We start from the raw sequence: 20,083 nt of genomic DNA, 5'->3' as shown, positions 1-20,083 counted from the left end.
ATGGCATGTCAATGGGAGTTTAGTCCAATCATAATATTGGGAACATTGGTCAGGCGTTAAGTTTGGTATTCCTTTTATTGGATTTTACAAGCATTTGGTTAAACCTTAACTTTTAGTATATTGAAACGGATTGTGCAATTGCAATTTCATTTTTACAGCAGCAACCCACTGGACACAAAAATCAATTCACGTCTATTCCACATTGGTAATTTCATTGAAATGAAAACTGTAGACTGATCAACGTGAGACATGGTTTTTGAAATAATATCAATTATATTTTAGCCTCACTAGGGATAACATTTGTGTTCCAGCTCATCTTGAGAGGTATTTCTTCCTGTTCATTCATAGAATACATCAAAGTCACTGTCACTGTAATTTAAAAGGTGTGAATGTTCAATTCCTGAAACACTGAAAACATTGTCTTAAACCCCAACAGTGTGAATTACCTTGCAAAGCCAACACAGTAATAAGAGCACTGCAGTGCCCTCCAGTGGTATAATTTGCACATGAAGAGGTGAGTGTCTATCTATTACATATATTTGCAGCTGTTAACCGCTGAGTCATAGACAGATAAACTCAGTGGTTCAGCGAATTAGGTCATCTGGGGCAACACTCATTGATTTCATCCCCTTAGTCTGCTGGGCATTCATTGATGTTCACAGGGCCGACCACACTGGAGGCTGTCTTAAAAACAACAGGCTTTTTATTGACCTTTATGTGCCGCAAGCAGCCAACAAACGAAGAAGAGATTGGCACTCCTTTATGCTTTGATGTGCCTGTATAGGGGGGAAAGCATAAAAGTCATATTGATGTGTTTATAGAACTGTCAGAAGCTGTTCATCAAGGTTTGACATGCTCTACCAATTTTTGGAAAGTGTTTTGATTCAGAGAGGATTTTTTAATGAGATGCAATGGGTAGTGTTGCTGAATGAATTTACCGGACATGCCACCAATGTAGAGGGAATCCTTAGTCATTGTGTAGGAGGAGTGGGAAGGCCCGACCGTACGCTGAGACTCTGAGTCCACGTTCAGTTGGACTACATTGTTCTGTTTGGACACTGAGGAATACAGTAGATGGACTGGCTATTAGAAGATCCTTCCAAGTCCTTGTAAAAAATATGCTGGTATCTGTACTGTATGAGGATAAATCAATGGTTGATGTGAGAGGGATATGTACCTGCAATAACATGGAATGTGCCATCACACAGGTTTTGTTGAGGTGTCACAGATGCACTGTAGTCACCTAACCCATCATTCACGTGGACCTCCACCTGAGATTCAGAGCAAAAATGATATTCCAAAGTTTTCCACACATTTCAATATACTTCAGGCTTACACTGTATCCAACTCCACAGTCCCATATACAAGTTGATGAGGTTTAAAAGAACCTTGTTTTTCCTCATGAAGACACTTAGGCTGTTCCTATGACGACCCCTGGCATGGAAGAGGAGGCCTGTAGTGTTCCGTGGGCGAGCCTCAAAGGTCAGCTCAAAACGGGAGCCCACAGTAAAGAACTTATCTAAAACACAAAGTATCTTTGTCAGAGTTATTGGATGAATTAAATGATTAATTAAAGCAATAATGCTCACAACTAAGACACCACAATTGTAGTATTTTTTGTTAATGAATATATAAAGTCCACACCTAAGACCACATGTCCTGTGCCAGCAAAGTATGCCCCAGCCTCTGTTGCCCCATCAAAGCAGGGCGGGGCCCCGTGATTGGCGGCTGGTTCACCAACCAGAACATTGTACACTTTGAAATGGCGTATACAGCCAATCACACTCTTCTTGGGAAGAGAGTCACCCTGAGAGAGATACAGATGGACATCATTTTAAAACCAAGCACACATTTTCCAGGATGTAAATATAGATGTCATAGTAAATATGGTAATTATGCACCAGATACAAACCTACAGGAGAATCACAATCACACCCTCACATTGTGTTGTGTCTGGTTTGTTTAGACGCTGTTACAGTCTGTGTCTGCTTGCTTACCTGAGCCCAAGAGGTTTTGGAGGCAGGGTCACTGCCCAGATAGACCGGGTTCTGCAGGGCTAAGGAGGAACCCTCCTCTGCAGGTAGAATACCATCAGGCACACGGAAACCATCCACGACCAGGTGGAAAGTGTTCTTCTCCACACTGACCATTACCTGCACACAGACAGGCCACTTATCAACTGCTTTACACTTATAAATCTCTCAGCTGTGGCTGTGAGGTACAGTGTACATTTTGCACTATTTAGAATGACCTGAAACTAAAAATGATTATTATGACTTCATTTAATTATCCTAATATTGAGACATGATATCTCAACAGTTATTAGACAGCTTACTGTATGCCATCTTCCATCATTGCTCTTATTCTTGTTGTGGATGACTCTGTCCTTCCCCAGTGAGAGTTTGATCTTGCCGTTGGTCATGTACAGAGAGACTTGGGAGATGTCCCCGTTCCCTGAGACATGGAGCAACAGCCCCGCAGATGACCTGGTTCTGATCTCCAGGGAGAAGTGAGGCCTAGCAAGAGGAACAAGCAAGCCACAGATTTAGAATCGGATTGTCTGTTTCATAGGTCTTATAACGGTTAAATAATAGAAAAATAAATCTGCAGAGAATGTTTTTTTTAATGGAATGTGGATACGAGGACCAGCATTTGACCTGCTGTACCTGAAATTAAGTTCTTCAGGTGCGATGATGTAACTGAGCCAGCTAGCAGCCCCAGTTAGCTGGTAGGCCTGGGGGTCAGACACTTTGGGCAGTCTGCACTCAGTATGCACAGCACCAGATCTCTTCAGCCAGATAGAGGGGGGTGGGGGAGAGGATACACATGACTAATGTACCAATACAGTAATATTGTACATGAAGTTGCTCTATTCTTGTGTAGTTACTTTGTAATTACTGTATTATACAATTGTATTACATAGTAATACGATGACAAAACTATCAGTACTGACATGAATAATAAAGGACCAGTTCACTGCAGCATTACAAGCCTGTAAAATATTTCGGCGAAAATTTGATTTTGATCATTTGAAGTTATCTCTTGGCTATTTTAGAAGTTGTGCTTCAAGACCAAACCAAAGTTACACCGCTGTCGCTTGAGTGAGAGCCTTAAACTTTACAGGAAAACGAAAAGAGCCAACATATCCCTTACTGCACACTTTTACCATGAATAGCCTGATGGTTAACATACGCTTGAATCAACTTTGGGAAATATTCCCATACTCACTGGTTTGGATTTCTTGGGCCTCTCTTGAAGGCCTGCTGGCTCCCATATGGCCTGAGGAGGGGGCTGTAGTCTGCACATCCCCAGGATCACATCTCCCTTCTGGGTGAATGAGCTGAAGTCAGCAGGAATAAAGCTTTCTTCAGGCCTGTGTCAGAGCACAAACAGATAGAATGACAAAAAAACACATCATCAGTTATTTTTACTTTCCACAACTGACTTAATTAATTAGAGAAAACAATGTAGCTGATAATAATTTAAACACATTTAAAATTCTATTTTTTTTTTACGTTTTAGTCATTTAGCAGACGCTCTTATCCAGAGTGACTTACAGTCTGTGCATTGATCTTAACCTAGCTTGATGAGACAACCACATATCTCAGTCGTAGTAAGATCAGTTTTCCTCAAATTGTCACGAATTGGAATGACCACAATGTTGAATCATAATATCACCTCATAGAAGTTGAGTTTTTCACATTTTTTACCGTTATAACTATAGTGTGACTATAGTGTTGCATTTTTGAATCAGACCTCCTGATATGAAGGTTAGCCAGGCAGCCCCTGAAGGTCTCTCCTCCCAACACAACCTGCTGTTCATTGGGCTTGTCTTGGGGGGTGGTTTGATGCTGGCCCAAATCACCGTTATCAACCCTCAACTCCAATCTAAGGAAATCACAGAGCTTTTGTTATGTCTGTGTGTGGGTGTGTGGAACAAACCAACAATAACATTGTAGAGTTTATTTCAATTTCAGATGAGAAACATCTCTGCACGGCTTGACCAATGAAAATAAAAATGCCTTACTGTGTGCCATTCCTTAATGCAGTCAAGTAGTGCCATCTTCCATCATTGTATGTCTTGGTAGACTTCAAGGCATTTTCATCAAAGTAAAACATCACATAGCCATCAACCAATGAGAGCTGGTATCCATGACGCTGATCGATAAAGAAATGGTGTGATGATATTGTTTACAAAAAGTGTATAATTGTAAAACAAAACTGTTAAATTCATTTTGATAAATAATTTTGATCCTTTTACTACTGTTTGAGGTTAAAATATGACACACAGAGAGCAGCCTTTGAATGAGGCTCTCTGTGAGAGACTCTTCAACCATTATTGAATAGTGGACCGACCTCTTCGCTGGTCCTGAGAAGAACACCTTTATTCTCCATGGTCCTGAACCCCAAAGAAACCATGGCCACAGGGTTGGTCCAGAAATCCTGTGGGTCCACTGAGAGGGAGCCACCAGGGTGGAAAGTAGCCTCACGAACACCCTGAAAAGAAAACACATTGTACATGAAAATTCTAGAACTAGAACATCCTCCACATTGTGCAGTCTGAAACGTATTTACAAAATGAGAGATGGTTTACCAAAAGCGAGGTTGGGCATCCAACACTGACACCAATTGTCGTGTTAAACTCAATCTCCTTAGATTGTAAAATCACATTATCTATACATCCTCTGAATGGTGGGGTTGTGACATTATCTCTGAAAGAAAAGACATGACATGGATAATTGTATAATTGACATTCCAGGAAAATGCATGTATCCCTTGCAAGAGATTATGACAGAAAGCCTATTCACAGAGTGTTGTACCTTTTTCGTAATGACGCTGGTAGACCCCCAATGTAGAAATGTTTTAAACTTTCCATGATGTTGTCTATTTTGATAATCTCAGTTTGTACTCCAGTCACATGTACTTTAAATGTTGTATCCATGACTATTACAAATTGTTCATTCTAAGAGAGAAAGCAGAACTTTAAAAAAAAAGGTTTATGCAGATAAAACTAAACCGTACAGTAAGTCCCTGACACTATCTTACATTGAGTGAAACTTTTCTAGTACTCTTGGCATTGAGGACTTGGGTGCCTTGTCTTCCCTGCACCACAACATAACCTCTCTCCACAGTAACACTAGTGTACGAATCCTGTGAAATACAACAAACAAGTGAATGAAGACATTGCTCTACACACACCAACCATAAAATCTCAATAAGGACTATTAATGTCCAACTGCAATACATTGATGTTCCTGTATCTACTTGATGAAATTGTAAGCTTGATTGATTACACGACTTACATTGTAAACCAGATTTTTAATTCATTTACATGTACTAATTATTCAATCGTTTCTGTGTGTGATTCTGAATGAATATTTTTAACTGACATCAGATATATGAATGGACAAAATATACATACCTCATTTCCTTTATAAAACAGTATTGCATTCTCCACCTGGCTGTTTGTGTGGAACTTGAGCACTCCTCTTTTCGGGGTTTTAATTTCTTTAATGGCCGTAACCAAACCGTAACCAGTGCCGTCAAAATAATAAGGCACTGTTGACTGTAGACTAACACTAACCCTGAAAGAAGGAAGGAATTGCATGATACATTCTGACACTGAAGCAGAAAGATGTTTTTTCATGTATGGTCATGGTACAGAGCATAACAGGCTAAATTAGAAAATGTGGACAGCATTCACCATTCCGTACAGTATGGCATCTTTTATAGATTTATAATCAAGGTGATGGTCCCTTTTGTTGGTTCTTACTTTATATATGACTGTTTGTCTACGTTGATGGCATTCTTGAAGTTGTACAGACTAAAGAATTGACCATTGATAGTAGACAGTTTTATGGCTCCACAGTATTTGGGGTAGCGCAGCTCCACTGGAGGCTAATGAGAGAAGGGCATAATGAAATAAAACAATACTTGAATAGGGAGAATAAGACTGGTCTGGTCCTGATGATGTCTACAGTGTACTTCTGATTTCAACAATCAACAATGAGCATGATGCAGAAGCACAGAACACCTGGGAGGCAAAGGGATAGAGGAATGTAATTACAGTGAAGGCATCAGGATAACCGCCTACGTAGAAGACCACACTGTTGGTGTCCAGGTTGAGGAGGCCAACTGTCGTGTTGGGCCGGTTACTCTCCTTAGACACATCGACAGGCTGTGATGGGAACCTGTGTGTGACACTGAGCTCAGCATCTTGGTAAACTCTAGAGATATAGGAGACAAACACAGTGGGGATTACAAGGGAGCTGTTTCCATCATTGGCAAACTGTCCCATATCATCAAGAGGTGTACCTGTTAAAGACGACCTTGTCAAAAACAGTGGAGTTCACTTTGGCTCTGGTTATGTGGTCGGTGTTCAACTCATGTATGACTCCACCCAGCTTGTATACACAGCGGAGAGTGTTATTCTTTACAGCCATTCCAATGAAGTCTTTGGATGACTGGAACGGGGGAAACAAGCCATAAATGAAAAGTTAAAAAAATACTGAGCATCTCCAATACAAAATGTATGAAAATAGTTAGGGAATCAATTGAAATTCCAAGATTAACGCTCTAGGATATTATGACTACACTATTTACTCAGATGGCCCACTTACGTCCTTGTTGCCGAGATAGAGCACAAAGAGGTTTCTGTCATCCTGTGTGTTCTGTCTGCGCCTACGGCTGCGGTCCCCCCTAGTGGGCTTGGTCTCCTGGAGGTTGAGAAGAAGTTCAGCAGCTGTAAACGCCTTCAAATCCTCAACATTGGTGGGGGGGCGGAGCTCAATGTGACCCTTCCCATTGAAGGTCATGCCGATAGAGAGCTGGGGAGAGACACCAAGAGAGGAATAATGGACATTCAATATGACAGACAGCCAGATACAGCCAGTCTAAAAGACCTAAGAAAAATTGTGTAATGGTTGGAGTGATCACGTTTGGTCAAGAAAGGACAAAATGTAAGGACAAAGGTTCATAGGAAAACGATCAAAATAGAATGAAGAATCTATAGTGTTTTAGGTGGTGTCACCCTTTTGACAATGTCTCTGGCCTCCTCTATCACGTCCTTGATTCTCCTGATGCTGTCTGTCATACTGACACTAGGGGAAGCCTGGGAGCACAGGTTTTTCACCCTGCTGAGGGTGTCTTCCAAAGTAGGCCATGTCTCGTTCAATTTCTTCACTGTACCAGTCAGGAGAGAAAGAAAAACAGCTCCAACCAACTACTTTCTTTTCACTTTCCCTTTGTATCATTAATTCAAATTCAATTCAAGAATCTGAAGTTGGATTTGAATTTAAAGAGTAAAGAGTTAGAATTTAGATTAGAATTAGAGGAAGGTTAATTTCAATACCATGACAGGATAGATGTACTGTGTGTCTGACATGAGTACTTACATTCATTGCCAACCTCATCGAGCACACTGCCAATGTTTGAACTGACATTAGGAAGCATTATATGTGCCAAGCTGATATCATTTAGTCTGTCTGTTACGTCATTGACTGTGTTATTGGCAGCGTTGACAGTTGCTTTGGCAGAGTCTATGAGCTTCCCAATGTCATCTGAAACACAAACAAATAGTGTACGTGAATAACATAAGTATGGTCATGTTGTGGCACAGAATGTGTAAACTGTCATTCTCATCGATTCCATGGCGTTGTTATTAAAACACAAGCATAATCTTTCATCTTGTATACACAAACCTCTTTGAATCTCTTTAAGATTCTCTGTAACTGCGAGAGCATCTTTTCTCAGCATCTTTCTTTTGTTCTTGGTCTGACCAACACGTTGCTTGTGGTTGTCAACTTTGGCTGAGGTCTCTGTGTGTACATTTTTTTGGAGGGGATAAGTGGTAATATATGATAAGATAATACCAGAAGGAGATATCAGAAGGAGACATCAGAAGGAGACAACGGAATGTGTTTTATCGAGGGCATACAGTATCCTGCAGTGTGTTTTGGCCTCCAACAAAACTGTTAACAAGTTCAAAGTGCATAGCTTTCTTCAACATCAAATAACAAAGCCTTTGCCTCATATAATGTCCTGGAAGGATTGAGAAGGGGTAAATAACATGATCCATTCTTGTTTCTATTGTAGCTTTAGTGTCATTAGAAAAGCAAATATTGGGATGATTACTACACCTCTGAGGTCCTTCTCAGCATTCAGGGCCTCTGTCAGTAAGCTACTTGCATTATGCTTTAGTTCCTCAGACCTGTTGGTCAGACCTTGCTCCTCCACATCCTGAAACATATAGAAGTTACTGGAGATATGTGAAATACTTATTGATTGTATGTTAACTGTATTTTCAATGTTGTTGTGAATTTGAAGTTAATGGTGGCTGTAGCATCCAGACCAGTATAATAATCACCTTCAGAGCTTTGTCGGATGCCTCTTTGGATTGGTTGGCCGCCATCTCTGCCTCTTCAATGGCTTTTATGATGCTGCTGTAGGCTCCCGTGCTTTCTGAAGCATGCTGCTGGTCAGAGCTGTTGGTGGCATTATGCACTGCCCTGCAATAACAAGGAATACAGTGCTCACAGTGGCCCATACTAGCCCATAGAGACACGAACACACAAAGGTCTCAACATAGGACATATCTGTGGGGTATAACCTAATGACCTTGCTCTGTCAACCTACATTTGTAGTTCCATTGCCAGTCTGTTTAGTTCCTCTGCATGCTCCTCTGCCATGACAACAATGCCCTCCTTCTGTTTGGCTTTAGCGATATCATTCAGCCTCTTGGTTAGATTGGGCTTTGCTCCATCTATCTCGGCTGCAAGGTGCTCATATTCCTGAAAGATTTAAATGATATTTTGAATGCCTCCTTCACAATAAGAGAGATAGGAATTTCCACTGGAAACGATTTGAATTCATCTGCTTCATACCTTTTTCATCTCCTTCATCATTTCCAAAAGGCCTGTGATATTCTTCAGTTTATCTTTGGTCATATTCATTTCAGGAAGGACTGAATCACGTTTCCTCTCCAGCTCACCACTTAGTTGCTAGAAAATGTACATATAGAGAGAAAACAGTGATTACCCCTTGTCAAACACAGAAACTTGAGACATGATTTGGTATTTGTCATGTTCAGAAAAAGGTAGAGAACTTTTTTTGTATTGTATCTGAGATCTACGACATATTTCACAGATTTTACACTTCAGTGTTTGACATTACCGTCAGGATTCTTAGGAAGTCAGTACTGTTGAAGTTGAGGCTCCGTGTCCTGTTAACTGTATTGTCTGCTTCTGCCACAGCCACGGCCAGATCACTCAACGCAGAGACCGACGTCATCAGGGACTGTGCCGTCTCATTGGCTACAGCCTGGTTGTCGTCTAATGGAGCTGACATATTGTTCTTGATGAAGTCCAAGACTGAGAGAGACACATGCATTACACTTTGCGTTTTGAATCATATCTATCATACACAGTGAGTCAAGAATTTGTGTCACATTGATAATGTATAACCTTTATTATTCAATAGTGTGATCATTTAAGTGCTGCCCTGTACTATAAGTGACTATAGACTAAGCCAAAAGGCCCCTGTCTCACGTTTGTGAGCGCCCTCTTGCTCCCTGGCAGCCTTCTCTGTCTGGTTACTGCAGCCAAGCTGTCTCATCTCCTTCACCATGCGCTGCACCACCTTCATCATCCTGGCTACCTCCTCCACTCCCACAGTGATGTTGTTTACACTAGAATTAGCCTCACTCAGCTGTCGAAGGAGATCTGAGAGGAAAAAAAGAGAGGTGGGGATTATCATGACAATGACGTATCATTATATTATCATATTGAAACACTTTCAATAACAGTTTACCTTCTATATTCATTAGAAGATCTTGAGCTTTAGGGATAAAATCCTCGGCTCTCTGTTTGGTTTGGATCACTTTCACCAAGACATTCTCAGCATCTGAGAGAGTGTAACTTGCCTAGAGAGAGTAAGATCACACAAGTAAAAAGGATATAGTTTTTCTGGAAAAAAAAACGGATTACATCTGACATCTGATTATGGATAGCAGGCCTCAGGCACCTTGTCTTCCAGTAGGCTTATGTCCTGATCCAGACTCATAACTTCTGCTTCCAGCAGATTGACCTTTGGACCCTGAGCATCCACAATAGTGCTGTACCTTCCAACCAGAGCCTGCAAGAGTATACCAAAGGGGAGTGATCATCTTGTTAAATTGTGTACATTATACACCATTTGGTGTTCAAATATATAGAGCGCCTCAGTAAGACCGTGTTAAATGACCTTTGTTTCATTAATGGCACCTTCCAGCTGGTTAAGGTTGGCTGGTGAGCTGTTGTAAGCAATGCCCTGAAGCTGCTGCCTTAGCAATTCCAGCCCATCATCCATATTTTCCAAATCATTCAGTAAGGCCTGAGTACAGCTGTCACACTCTGACCACAAAGAGAGGAAGAGCAGATCATTTAGTTTGGTCTAATAGGATGAGAGGAAATGCAATATGAATCATGCTGGCAACAACAGACAATAGCTCACTATACATTGAGAATGTGTATTACTGTGTGCTTCACAAACCTATGCATTGGTCATTTGTGCCGGGATCATCAGGCTTCTTACACTCTAGAGACAGAAGACACAGTGAGCAACACTTATACCAAATCTACAATAAGACAAACTATTATCAGCATGACATTTCATGCAGGCATTTCTTCAATCTATAGCCTATAGCTTTATCGTTATATAGGAGGCATCCTGTTTTAATTCATAGATCATTTTCTCTATTCTTGCACGGCTGAAGTGGGTCCTGAGCTTACTTCCAGTCAGATGGTCACAGGTACTGGTAGCATCACAGTGGCATCGCTGGCACCTGCCTCCATATATCATTGGGTTACCATAGTAATCAGGGGCACACCTGCCAAATTGGAGGAGGAAGAGGAGAGGAAAGTTATAGACTTTTGTTATAAATATATTTACGGTAAGATGACATTGACATTTTTAAATGTACTGTAAAAAGCACATAAACACACCTCTCACATCTGGTTCCAGTGTAGCCAGGTTTGCACAAACATTCGATTTCATTTGCACCAATATCCAGACATGCTACTGCAAAACTACACAAAGAGAAAAGAAATGCTTTTGAGTACCAAATGGTAATTATATGTTTTCATCCAATATTTTATCCGGGGAACGTAAAACCAAGTGTGCTCACATAGCTAATTGTACATTAACAGAGTGTATGGACATGTAGAAACTGACTTGTTGGCTCTGAAGGGACATGGACACCCACGACAGGTCTTTTGGGCAGCATTGCCGTAGTAACCTTCCTTGCAGCGCTCACATCGATCCCCATCAGTATTGTACTGACAGTTCTGGAAAATAAAGTGTCCTCTCTGTTTATGACTGAAGCAGGCTTGTGGAATGTTGGGGGTATGGTTCATGATGTCGTAGCACAGTACTGAGAATTAGTCAAGTCTGGCATAAAAACTAATCTGTGGATATGACTTTTATCCATCTGGATCAGCATGGGTTAGAAAAAGTGCATATGTTTACCTAACTGGTGAGTCAGGAGAAACCTATCCTGCTATGTGTGTGTGCGTATGTACCCCACTGGGTACAGACATAATTTCAAGGTCTAGTTTTGATTTACATTTAGTTGAGTTGTCAACTAACATGAATTCAATGTGATATCAACAAAAAAATTCACCATGTCATTGGATAAAGGTTAAAAGGTGGGTGAAAAAAAATACGAAATTCCTTTACGTTGTTTGCTTTTTGAAAATCCAATCAGTTTTCGACGTTGATTCAACATCATAACAATGAATTTTGTTGTTGAAATGGCGGTGGAAAAAGGTTGATTTAACCAGTTTTTGCCCAGTGGGACCAATTAAGGCTGCTGAGGGTGCTGCAGCACCCCTGAAAAATCACTTTTTTTATAGACACAGAGAGAGAGAAACCCACCAGACATCTCCCTGTTTGCTCGTCACATTCATTAGACAGGCTGTTACAGTTGCAGGGTACACACTGGCCCCTATGAGGCCCTGTCCTCTCTCTGTAGTATCCAGTGCCACACCTCTGTATGGAGGGGAAAAGTCAGATTAGGTAAGGCAGCCTTTTGAATGCAAAAGTGTCTTATCAAAAAAGTTAAAATAGAAAATATAGATCAGTTTTGGTCAATAATAACAGTACTATAGCGCTACGTGTTTCGGCCCATCCTGGACTTTTTATTTAGCACATTCTTCAAGTGAAGAAGGCTTGGACTGGCAGAATTTTTTTTTTTTAAAGAAAGGTGAAACAAGACCCTAGTCAGGAGGATATACACTGTTTATCTGCTATCTTGCAGTCCATAATAATTAATTAAATGTAAATATGGACCTGCCAAGCAACCCATTTTGTGTAAGTTGCTCAGACACATTTCACTTGTGAAATTCCAGAGATTTCAATACAAAACCATTGCTTGTTTGAGTTGTAAATCAAGGTGTGGTATATTCTACCACTAAATCAACACATGAGCAAAGAACAATGGGGAACATTTGAGGACACAAGACCTGGGTTCAAGTACTATTTCATATACTTCAATTACTTTTCAATTCATTTGAAAACAAGTTTTTGGATAACCTGTATTTGAAAAAACAAGTAGTTGAATATTGGAATGCATTTGGAAATATACTTGGAATGTATTTGGAAATACTCAAATACACTGACTCAAATACACTCCCATACATTTAACTCAGGTATTTTAAAATAATATTTGAAATAAGTATTTGAAAATACTTTCGAATGCAATTTGGTCTATTATTTGTTTTGCTTTCAAATAACCATTCAAATACTAAAATAAAAGTATTATTTTGGGATGTGTATTTGAACATAGTCAAATACACAGAAAAAAGTGTTTACAGTGCCTTGAGAAAGTATTCACACTCCTTGACTTTTTTCCACATTTTGCTGAGTTTAAAATGTATTAAACTGAGATTTTTTGTCATTGGCCTACACACTGTTGGAAACTGACTAATTGACTTAAACACATTTTAGTATGTTTATAACTATATAAGTGGCCTAGTGATCAATGTGTTATCAATTTGATGGAATGATCTATGTGCAATGGTATTTGGCCAGAGGGAAAGTAAACAGGGAGCCTGTCCATAAGGGTTGGATAGGAGACACATGCTAGAGCTGATAGATCATAAATTACTGTCCTATAACACTGTCTTATATCTTAATATGTTTTCTATCATTATATTTTATCAATATTTTTTATATCATTATATTATCTTAGTATGAATAGATGGCTAATTTCATAGAATAGAAAGAAGTGTTGGCTCTGTGTATGAGAACAGCAATTATGTAGTGGACTGACTCCCTAACCTCAAGGCCTCTCCTGACTGATAAGAAAAACGGTGAGCTCCGTGGAGGAGTACCAGGGTTCTGGAGTGATAACACCACCTGCCCAGCAACATCGTAGACACAGAAGGGGGGTCTGTTTGGGAAGGAGGTTATAAATATATGTGCTTGTGACTTCATATGATGTCTTTGCAGCTGTATGCTTTCTTCTGAGTCTTAGAACGTAACAACACAATACCCCATAATGTCAAAGTCAAATTATGTTTGTTTTATTTTTTACAAATTAATAAGAAATGTAATGCTGAAATGTCTTGAGTCAATAAGTATTCAAATGAGCTTAACAAGTCGCATAATAAATTGCATGGACTCACTCTGTTTGCAATAACAGTTTTTAACATGATTTTTAAAATACTAGCTCATCTTTGTACCCCACACATACAATTATCTGTAAGGTCCCTCAGTTGAGCAGTGAATTTCAAACACAGATTCAAGAACAAAGACCAGGGAGGTTTTCCAATGCCTCGCAAAGAAGGGCACCTATTGGTAGATATGTAAAAAAACAAAAAAGCAGACATTAAATATCCATTTGAGCATGGTGAAGTTATTAATTACACTTTGGATGGTGTACCAATACACCCAGTCACTACAAAGATACAGGCGTCCTTCATAACTCAGTTGCCGGAAGGAAACCACTCAGGGATTTCACCATGAGGCCAATGGCGGCTTTAAAACAGTTACAGAATTGAATGGCTCGGAGAAAACTGGGGATGTATCAACAACATTGTAGGTACTCCACAATACTAACCTAATTGACAGAGTGAAAATATGGAAGCCTGTACAGAATACAAGTATTCCAAAACTTGCAACAAGGCACTAAAGTAATACTGCAAAAAAATGTGGTAAAGCAATTAACTTTTTGACCTGAATAAAAAGTGTTATTGTAACGTCTGCTTCCAACTCACACTCTCAAACACGTAGATCCCCTGAACACAGCTCACTTTCCAGCCCACTTTCCAGCTCACACTCTCAAACACATAGATCCCCTGAACGCAGCTCACTGTCCAGATCCCAATGACCTGAATTCTGATCACCTGTTCACACACCTCTATGTCATTATCACACACTATTTAGTACAGTTCTTTGCACCCCATCATTGTGAGGTGTTGTTTTTTTGTGACACACTTCTATTCGGAGCGCTGGTTTTCCCATAATTTACTCCTCCCGCATATTATAGTTTTTGCCTGCCTCACTAACGAAGCTTTTTGCCTATTCCCTGCCTGTACTTTAGCCTTTTTGGATCCCCTGTGTATGACCTTCTGGACCCAGGACCCAGCTACCTGCCTCCTCCTGTGGTCCTTTACAATAAACACCTGCTGTGCCCTGAGCTTGAAACCAGCTCTCTGTGTTCCATTGTGTTCATTACAGTTATGTTTGGGGAAAATCAAATCCAACACATTACTGAGTACCACTCCCAATATTTTTAAGCATAGTGGTGGCTGCATCATGTTATGGGTATGCTTGTAATTGGTTAAGGACTGGAGAGTTTCTCAGGATAAAAAAGAAATAGAGCTTAGCACAAAACCTGGTTCAGTCTGCCTTCTACCAGACACTGGAAGATTAATTCACCTTTCAGCAGGACAATAACCTAAAACACAAGGTCAAATCTACACTGGAGACATTGAATGTTCCTGGGTAACCAAATTACAGTTTTATACTTAAATCTGCTTGAAAATCTATGGCAAGACCTGAAAATGGTTGTCTAGCAATAATCAACAACCAATTTCACAGAGCTTGAACAATTTTGAAAAGAATACTGAGCAAATGTTGCACAATCCAGGTGTGGAAATCTCTTAGAGACATACCCAGAAAGACTGACAGCTGTAATGTCTGCCAAAGGTGTCACGCCCTGACCATAGAGAGCCCACCAGAGCCCGCCTGTGAGTCGATGGAGCAGTGTGAGGAGGGATATCGGAGAATGACTTTGGCGAGGAGTATGCTGCAGCTCAGGCGTGCTGAAGAGCGTGACACCAGTCCTGTGCCATCTGTGCCAGCTCCCCGCACTCGCCCTGAAGAGCCAGAGACCGTCAGGGAGGTGATGGAGAAGTTGGGAAAGAGAGGAGAGAAATGTTATGTAGGTGTGTTCTGCACGGCATTCGACCTGAAGAGCCTGTCAGCAGTCTGGTGAGTCCTGTGCCTGCTCCCCGCACTCACCCTGAAGTGTGTGTCACCAGTCGGGCCCCGGCCGGCTCCGCCCAGGCCTCCGTGCGCCCCCGCCCGGCGTCCTGGCCAGCCCCCGCACCGCCCGAGGCGCTCGCCGGGCCACCGTGCGGCCCCGCCCGGCCTCCGGCGCCCCCCAGTCCGGTACGTCCTGTCACCAGTCCGGTGCCACCTGTGCCGGCTCCACGCACCAGGCCTCCAGTGCGCCTCCCCAGTCCGGTACGTCCTGTGCCTGCTCCCCGCACTCGTCCTGAAGTGCGTGTCACCAGTCCGGTGCCACCTGTGCCGGCTCCACGCATCAGGCCTCCAGTGCACCTCCCCAGCCCAGTACGTCCTGTGCCAGCTCCCCGCACTCGCCCTGAAGTGCGTGTCAACAGTCCGGTGCCACCTGTACCGGCTCCACACATTAGGCCTCCAGTGTGCCTCTCCAGCCCGGAGCGTCCTGTGCCGGCTCCACGCACTCGACCTGAGGAGTGTGTCATCAGTCTGGTGCAACCTGCGCCGATGCCCAGTCCAGGCACGGTGTCCAGTCCCGCTCCCTGGCAGGAGCCTCCCTCTGCGCCGGTGCCCAGTCCAGGCATGGCGTCCAGTCCCGCTCCAAGGCCGGAGCCTTCCTCTGCGCCAGTGCCCAGTCCAGGCACGGTGTCCAGTCCCGCTCCAAGGCCGGAGCCTTCCTCTGCGCCGGTGCCCAGTCCAGGCACGGCGGCCAACCTAGCTCCATGGCCGAAGCCTTCCTCTGCGCCGGTACCCAGTCCAGGCACAGCGTCCAACCCAGCTCCATGGCCGGAGCCCTCCTCTGCGCCGGTGCCCAGTCCAGGCACGGCATCCAGTACCCCTCCAAGGCTGGAGCCTTCCTCTGCGCCAATGCCCAGTCCAGGCACGGCGTTCAGCCCGGCGCCATGGCCGGATCCGGGGTCTGGCTGGGGGCGGCGACGGTGAGGAATCAGTGAGGAATCAGCCCAGAACGGTGAGGAATCAGCTCAGAACTACACGGGAGGATCTTGTCAATGATCTCAAGGCAGCTGGGACCATAGTCACCAAGAAAACAATTGGTAACACACTACGCCGTGAAGGACTGAAATCCTGCAGCCCCCGCAAGGTCCCCCTGCTCAAGAAAGCACATATACATGCCCGTCTGAAGTTTGCCAATGAACATCTGCATGATTCAGAGGACAACTGGGTGAAAGTGTTGTGGTCAGATGAGACCAAAATGGAGCTCTTTGGCATAAACTCGCCGTGTTTGGAGGAGGAGGAGGAATGCTGCCTATGACCCCAAGAACACCATCCCCACTGTCAAACATGGAGGTGGAAACATTATGCTTTGGGGGTGTTTTTCTGCTAAGGGGACAGGACAACTTCACCGTATCAAAGGGACGATGGATGGGGCCATGTACCGTCAAATCTTGGGTGAGAACCTCCTTCCCTCAGCCAGGGCATTGAAAATGGGTCGTGGATGGGTATTCCAGCATGACAATGACCCAAAGCACACGGCCAAGGCAACAAAGGAGTGGCTCAAGAAGAAGCACATTAAGGTCCTGGAGTGGCCTAGCCAGTCTCTAGACCTTAATCCCATAGAAAATCTGTGGAGGGAGCCGAAGGTTCGAATTGCCAAACGTCAGCCTTGAAACCTTAATGACTTGGAGAAGATCTGCAAAGAGGAGTGGGACAAAATCCCTCCTGAGATGTGGAGGACCTGGTGGCCAACTACAAGAAACATCGGACCTCTGTGATTACCAACAAGGGTTTTGCCACCAAGTACTAAGTCATGTTTTGCAGAGGGGTCAAATACTTATTTCCCTCATTAAAATGCAAATCATTTTATAACATTTTTGACATGCGTTTTTCAGGATTCTTTTGTTGTTATTCTGTCTCTCACTGTTCAAATTAACCTACCATTAAAATTATAGACTGATCATTTCTTTGTCAGTGGGCAAACGTACAAAATCAGCAGGGGATCAAATACTTTTTTCCCTCACTGTAGGTCAGGGCGTGACTAAGGGGTGTTCTAGTCTTTTGATTTCTATGTTGGTGCTCTTGGTATGGTTCCCAATTAGAGGCAGCTGATGTTTGTTGTCTCTAATTGGGGATCATACTTAAGGTGTCATTGTTCCCTCCTGCTTTGTGGGATATTGTTTTGTGTATGTGCATGTAGCACCACTACCTTCATGTTTCGTTGTTGGTTTATTGTTTTGTAGAAGTTTCACTGTTTATTAAAAGATGTGGAACTCTAATCACGCTGCGCCTTGGTCCGTCTCTCATCACGTTCGTGACAAAAAGTGATTCTAACATGTATTGGATGAATACTTATCTAATCAAGATATATTAGTGTTTTATTTTTCATATAATTTCTTTCTAATGTTAAAATGTTTCTTCCACTTTGACAATATAGAGTATTTTGTGTACATTGTTGACAAAAAATGACAATTAAATCCATTTTAATCCCACTTTGGGATCAAGGGGGTGAATACTTCCTAAAGGCACTGTAAATAACAAATACTCAAATACAGCTTCCGTGTCTAGACCAGCCTATTATCACCAGACAGAATGTGTTTGATATTATATTGTAGGATAATGTAATATTGTGTACAGTATGGATATTTGAAATGCATTATAGTATTGTACTGTGGTGTGATTGAGTGAATGTACACTACCGTTGAAAAGTTTGGGGTCACTTAGAAATGTTCTTGTTTTTGAAAGAAAAGCTCATTTTTTGTCCGTTAAAATAACATCGAATTGATCAGTAATACAGTGTAGACGTTGTTAATGTTGTAAATTACTATTGTAGCTGGAAACGGCAGATTTTTTATGGAATATCTACATAGTCGTACAGAGGTCCATTATCAGCAACCATCACTCCTGTGTTCCAATGGCACGTTGTGTTAGCTAATCCAAGTTTATAATTTTAAAAGGCAAATTTATCATTGGAAAACCCTTTTGCAATTATGTTAGCATAGCTGAAAACTGTTGTTCTGATTAAAGAAGCAATAAAACTGGCCTTTAGACTAGTTGAGTATCTGGAGCATCAGCAATTGTGGGTTCGATTACAAGCTCAAAATGGCCAGAAACAAAGACATTTCTTCTGAAACTTGTCAGTCTATTCTTGTTCTGAGAAATGAAGGCTATTCTATGCGAGAAATTGCCAAGAAACTTAAGATCTCATACAACGCTGTGTACTCCTCCCTTCACAGAAGAGCGCAAACTAGCTCTAACCAGAATGGAAAGAGGAGTGGGAGACCCCGGTGCACAACTGAGCAAGAGGACAAATACATTAGAGTGTCTAGGTTGAGAAACAGACGCCTCACAAGTCCTCAACTGGCAGCTTCATTAAATAGTACCCGCAAAACACCAGTCTCAACGTCAACAGTGAAGAGGCGACTCTGGGATGCTGGCCTTCTACGCAGAGTTCCTCTGTCCAGTGTCTTTTGCCCATCTTAATCTTTTCTTTTTATTGGCCAGTCTGAGATATGGCTTTTTCTTTGCAACCTTTTCTTTGCAACTCTGCCTAGAAGGCCAGCATCCCGGAGTCGCCTGTTGACGTTGAGACTAGTGTTTTGACCCCAAACTTTTGAAGGGTAGTGTATGTTTCGATATTTCATGTGTCATAATGATTATATTCCAAAGTACAGTACTGCTGTAACCCTGTGATAAGAACCTATGACATTCTTGTGAGACAACCCAATAAACTACATATAACTGCATTTTTTTAAATACTCAAATAGACATGTATTTGAACCCAGATCTGGAGGACGCGCAACCTGAAGACTGAAGTATAAAAGTGCTGTCGTCTGGACCTTTTGCTCCCTTTTGAGAGGAATCAATAAATATTTTTGTATTTTTTGAAGTCACTCTCCCTTTGTCTATGTACCCTGTGATCTCTGTGTGCATCACATTAATACATTTTTCTATTTTTGTTCGACACAAACTTAAACCTCCATTAGTAGTTGAAAATAGCAGGCAAATTGGTTTCTTTTGCAAAGCTCTATTATTTAGCCCTGCATTACCTGGGTGATGGCTCCAGCTGACTGGTTGTTGAATGAGGTATCACAGTACTTCCTAGGGATCCTGGGGTGCCCTTTGTGCCAAGGATCCTTACCACTCTGGTGGTTCTGAGACAGATAGTCATACCTACCGTTTGGATGTCTCTGTGGTGCGCTCTGGCCATCTGTGCAGGGGCCAAATAAAGCACACCACAACAATAATCCCCATACTCCTCCAAACCAGCAAACAGTCCCTTGTGTCATTTTCATACGTCTGCAGGACAGCAAAACTATCTCCCTCACTGTTGAGGAGCTTGGCTGTGGGAACTATGAGAGCTAAATACCTAGGAGCTCCTCCCTCTGTAAGCCCAGGGCCAGATATAATGCCCCTATAAAGATAGACTGGTATACATAAAGGAAGACTGAGCATATCAGTGTGTTTAGTTTGGTGTGAACATGTTGAGGTTCAAAGATCACCTGGGTACCACTCCCTTTTCTTCAAATGTGTTTGTGGAGCAGTAAGTTAGCATTTTATAGATAGTATTTGTACTGTGTACCACAGGTCATGTTAAACAATTGTAAAACTATTGAAGGTGTAA

General features: G+C 42.1%; 1 protein-coding gene across 1 annotated transcript; it reads right to left on the bottom strand.

The window, feature by feature from the left end:
• Positions 1-56: 56 nt before the first annotated feature.
• Positions 57-19,841, bottom strand: lama3 (laminin, alpha 3). Its single transcript, XM_014169575.3, has 38 exons — positions 19,509-19,841; positions 11,911-12,024; positions 11,209-11,321; positions 10,980-11,063; positions 10,767-10,864; positions 10,528-10,572; positions 10,240-10,388; positions 10,021-10,131; positions 9,808-9,919; positions 9,546-9,719; positions 9,172-9,368; positions 8,883-8,999; positions 8,635-8,789; positions 8,366-8,507; positions 8,139-8,238; positions 7,701-7,817; positions 7,395-7,559; positions 7,031-7,182; positions 6,621-6,827; positions 6,316-6,464; positions 6,068-6,227; positions 5,774-5,898; positions 5,423-5,585; positions 5,047-5,151; positions 4,821-4,963; positions 4,595-4,712; positions 4,357-4,497; positions 4,028-4,158; positions 3,757-3,888; positions 3,229-3,373; positions 2,667-2,788; positions 2,336-2,516; positions 1,998-2,153; positions 1,645-1,807; positions 1,389-1,519; positions 1,178-1,271; positions 939-1,058; positions 57-776 (listed from the first exon to the last, which is right to left on the bottom strand). Exons 1-38 carry the CDS (start codon positions 19,752-19,754, stop codon positions 631-633), a joined length of 5,223 nt encoding a protein of 1,740 aa, XP_014025050.3. The 5' UTR covers positions 19,755-19,841; the 3' UTR covers positions 57-630.
• Between the last annotated feature and the right edge of the window lie 242 nt (positions 19,842-20,083).

This window comes from Salmo salar, chromosome 23 (assembly GCF_965601325.2).
Source record: "Salmo salar chromosome 23, fSalSal1, whole genome shotgun sequence".
NCBI classification, from domain to species: domain Eukaryota; kingdom Metazoa; phylum Chordata; class Actinopteri; order Salmoniformes; family Salmonidae; genus Salmo; species Salmo salar.
Note: the sequence above shows the minus strand (reverse complement) of the source record. Positions and strands in the feature narration are given on the sequence as shown.

Excerpts from the sequence above, each read along its gene's own strand:
- lama3 (XM_014169575.3), bottom strand. The coding sequence starts at position 19,754 with ATGAAAATGACACAAGGGACTGTTTGCTGGTTTGGAGGAGTATGGGGA. Across the intron at positions 10,132-10,239 it reads GTGCCATTAATGAAACAAAG|GCTCTGGTTGGAAGGTACAG; the intron begins GTCATTTAACAC and ends ATACTCTTGCAG. Across the intron at positions 5,899-6,067 it reads GTTATCCTGATGCCTTCACT|CCTCCAGTGGAGCTGCGCTA; the intron begins GTAATTACATTC and ends TTCTCTCATTAG.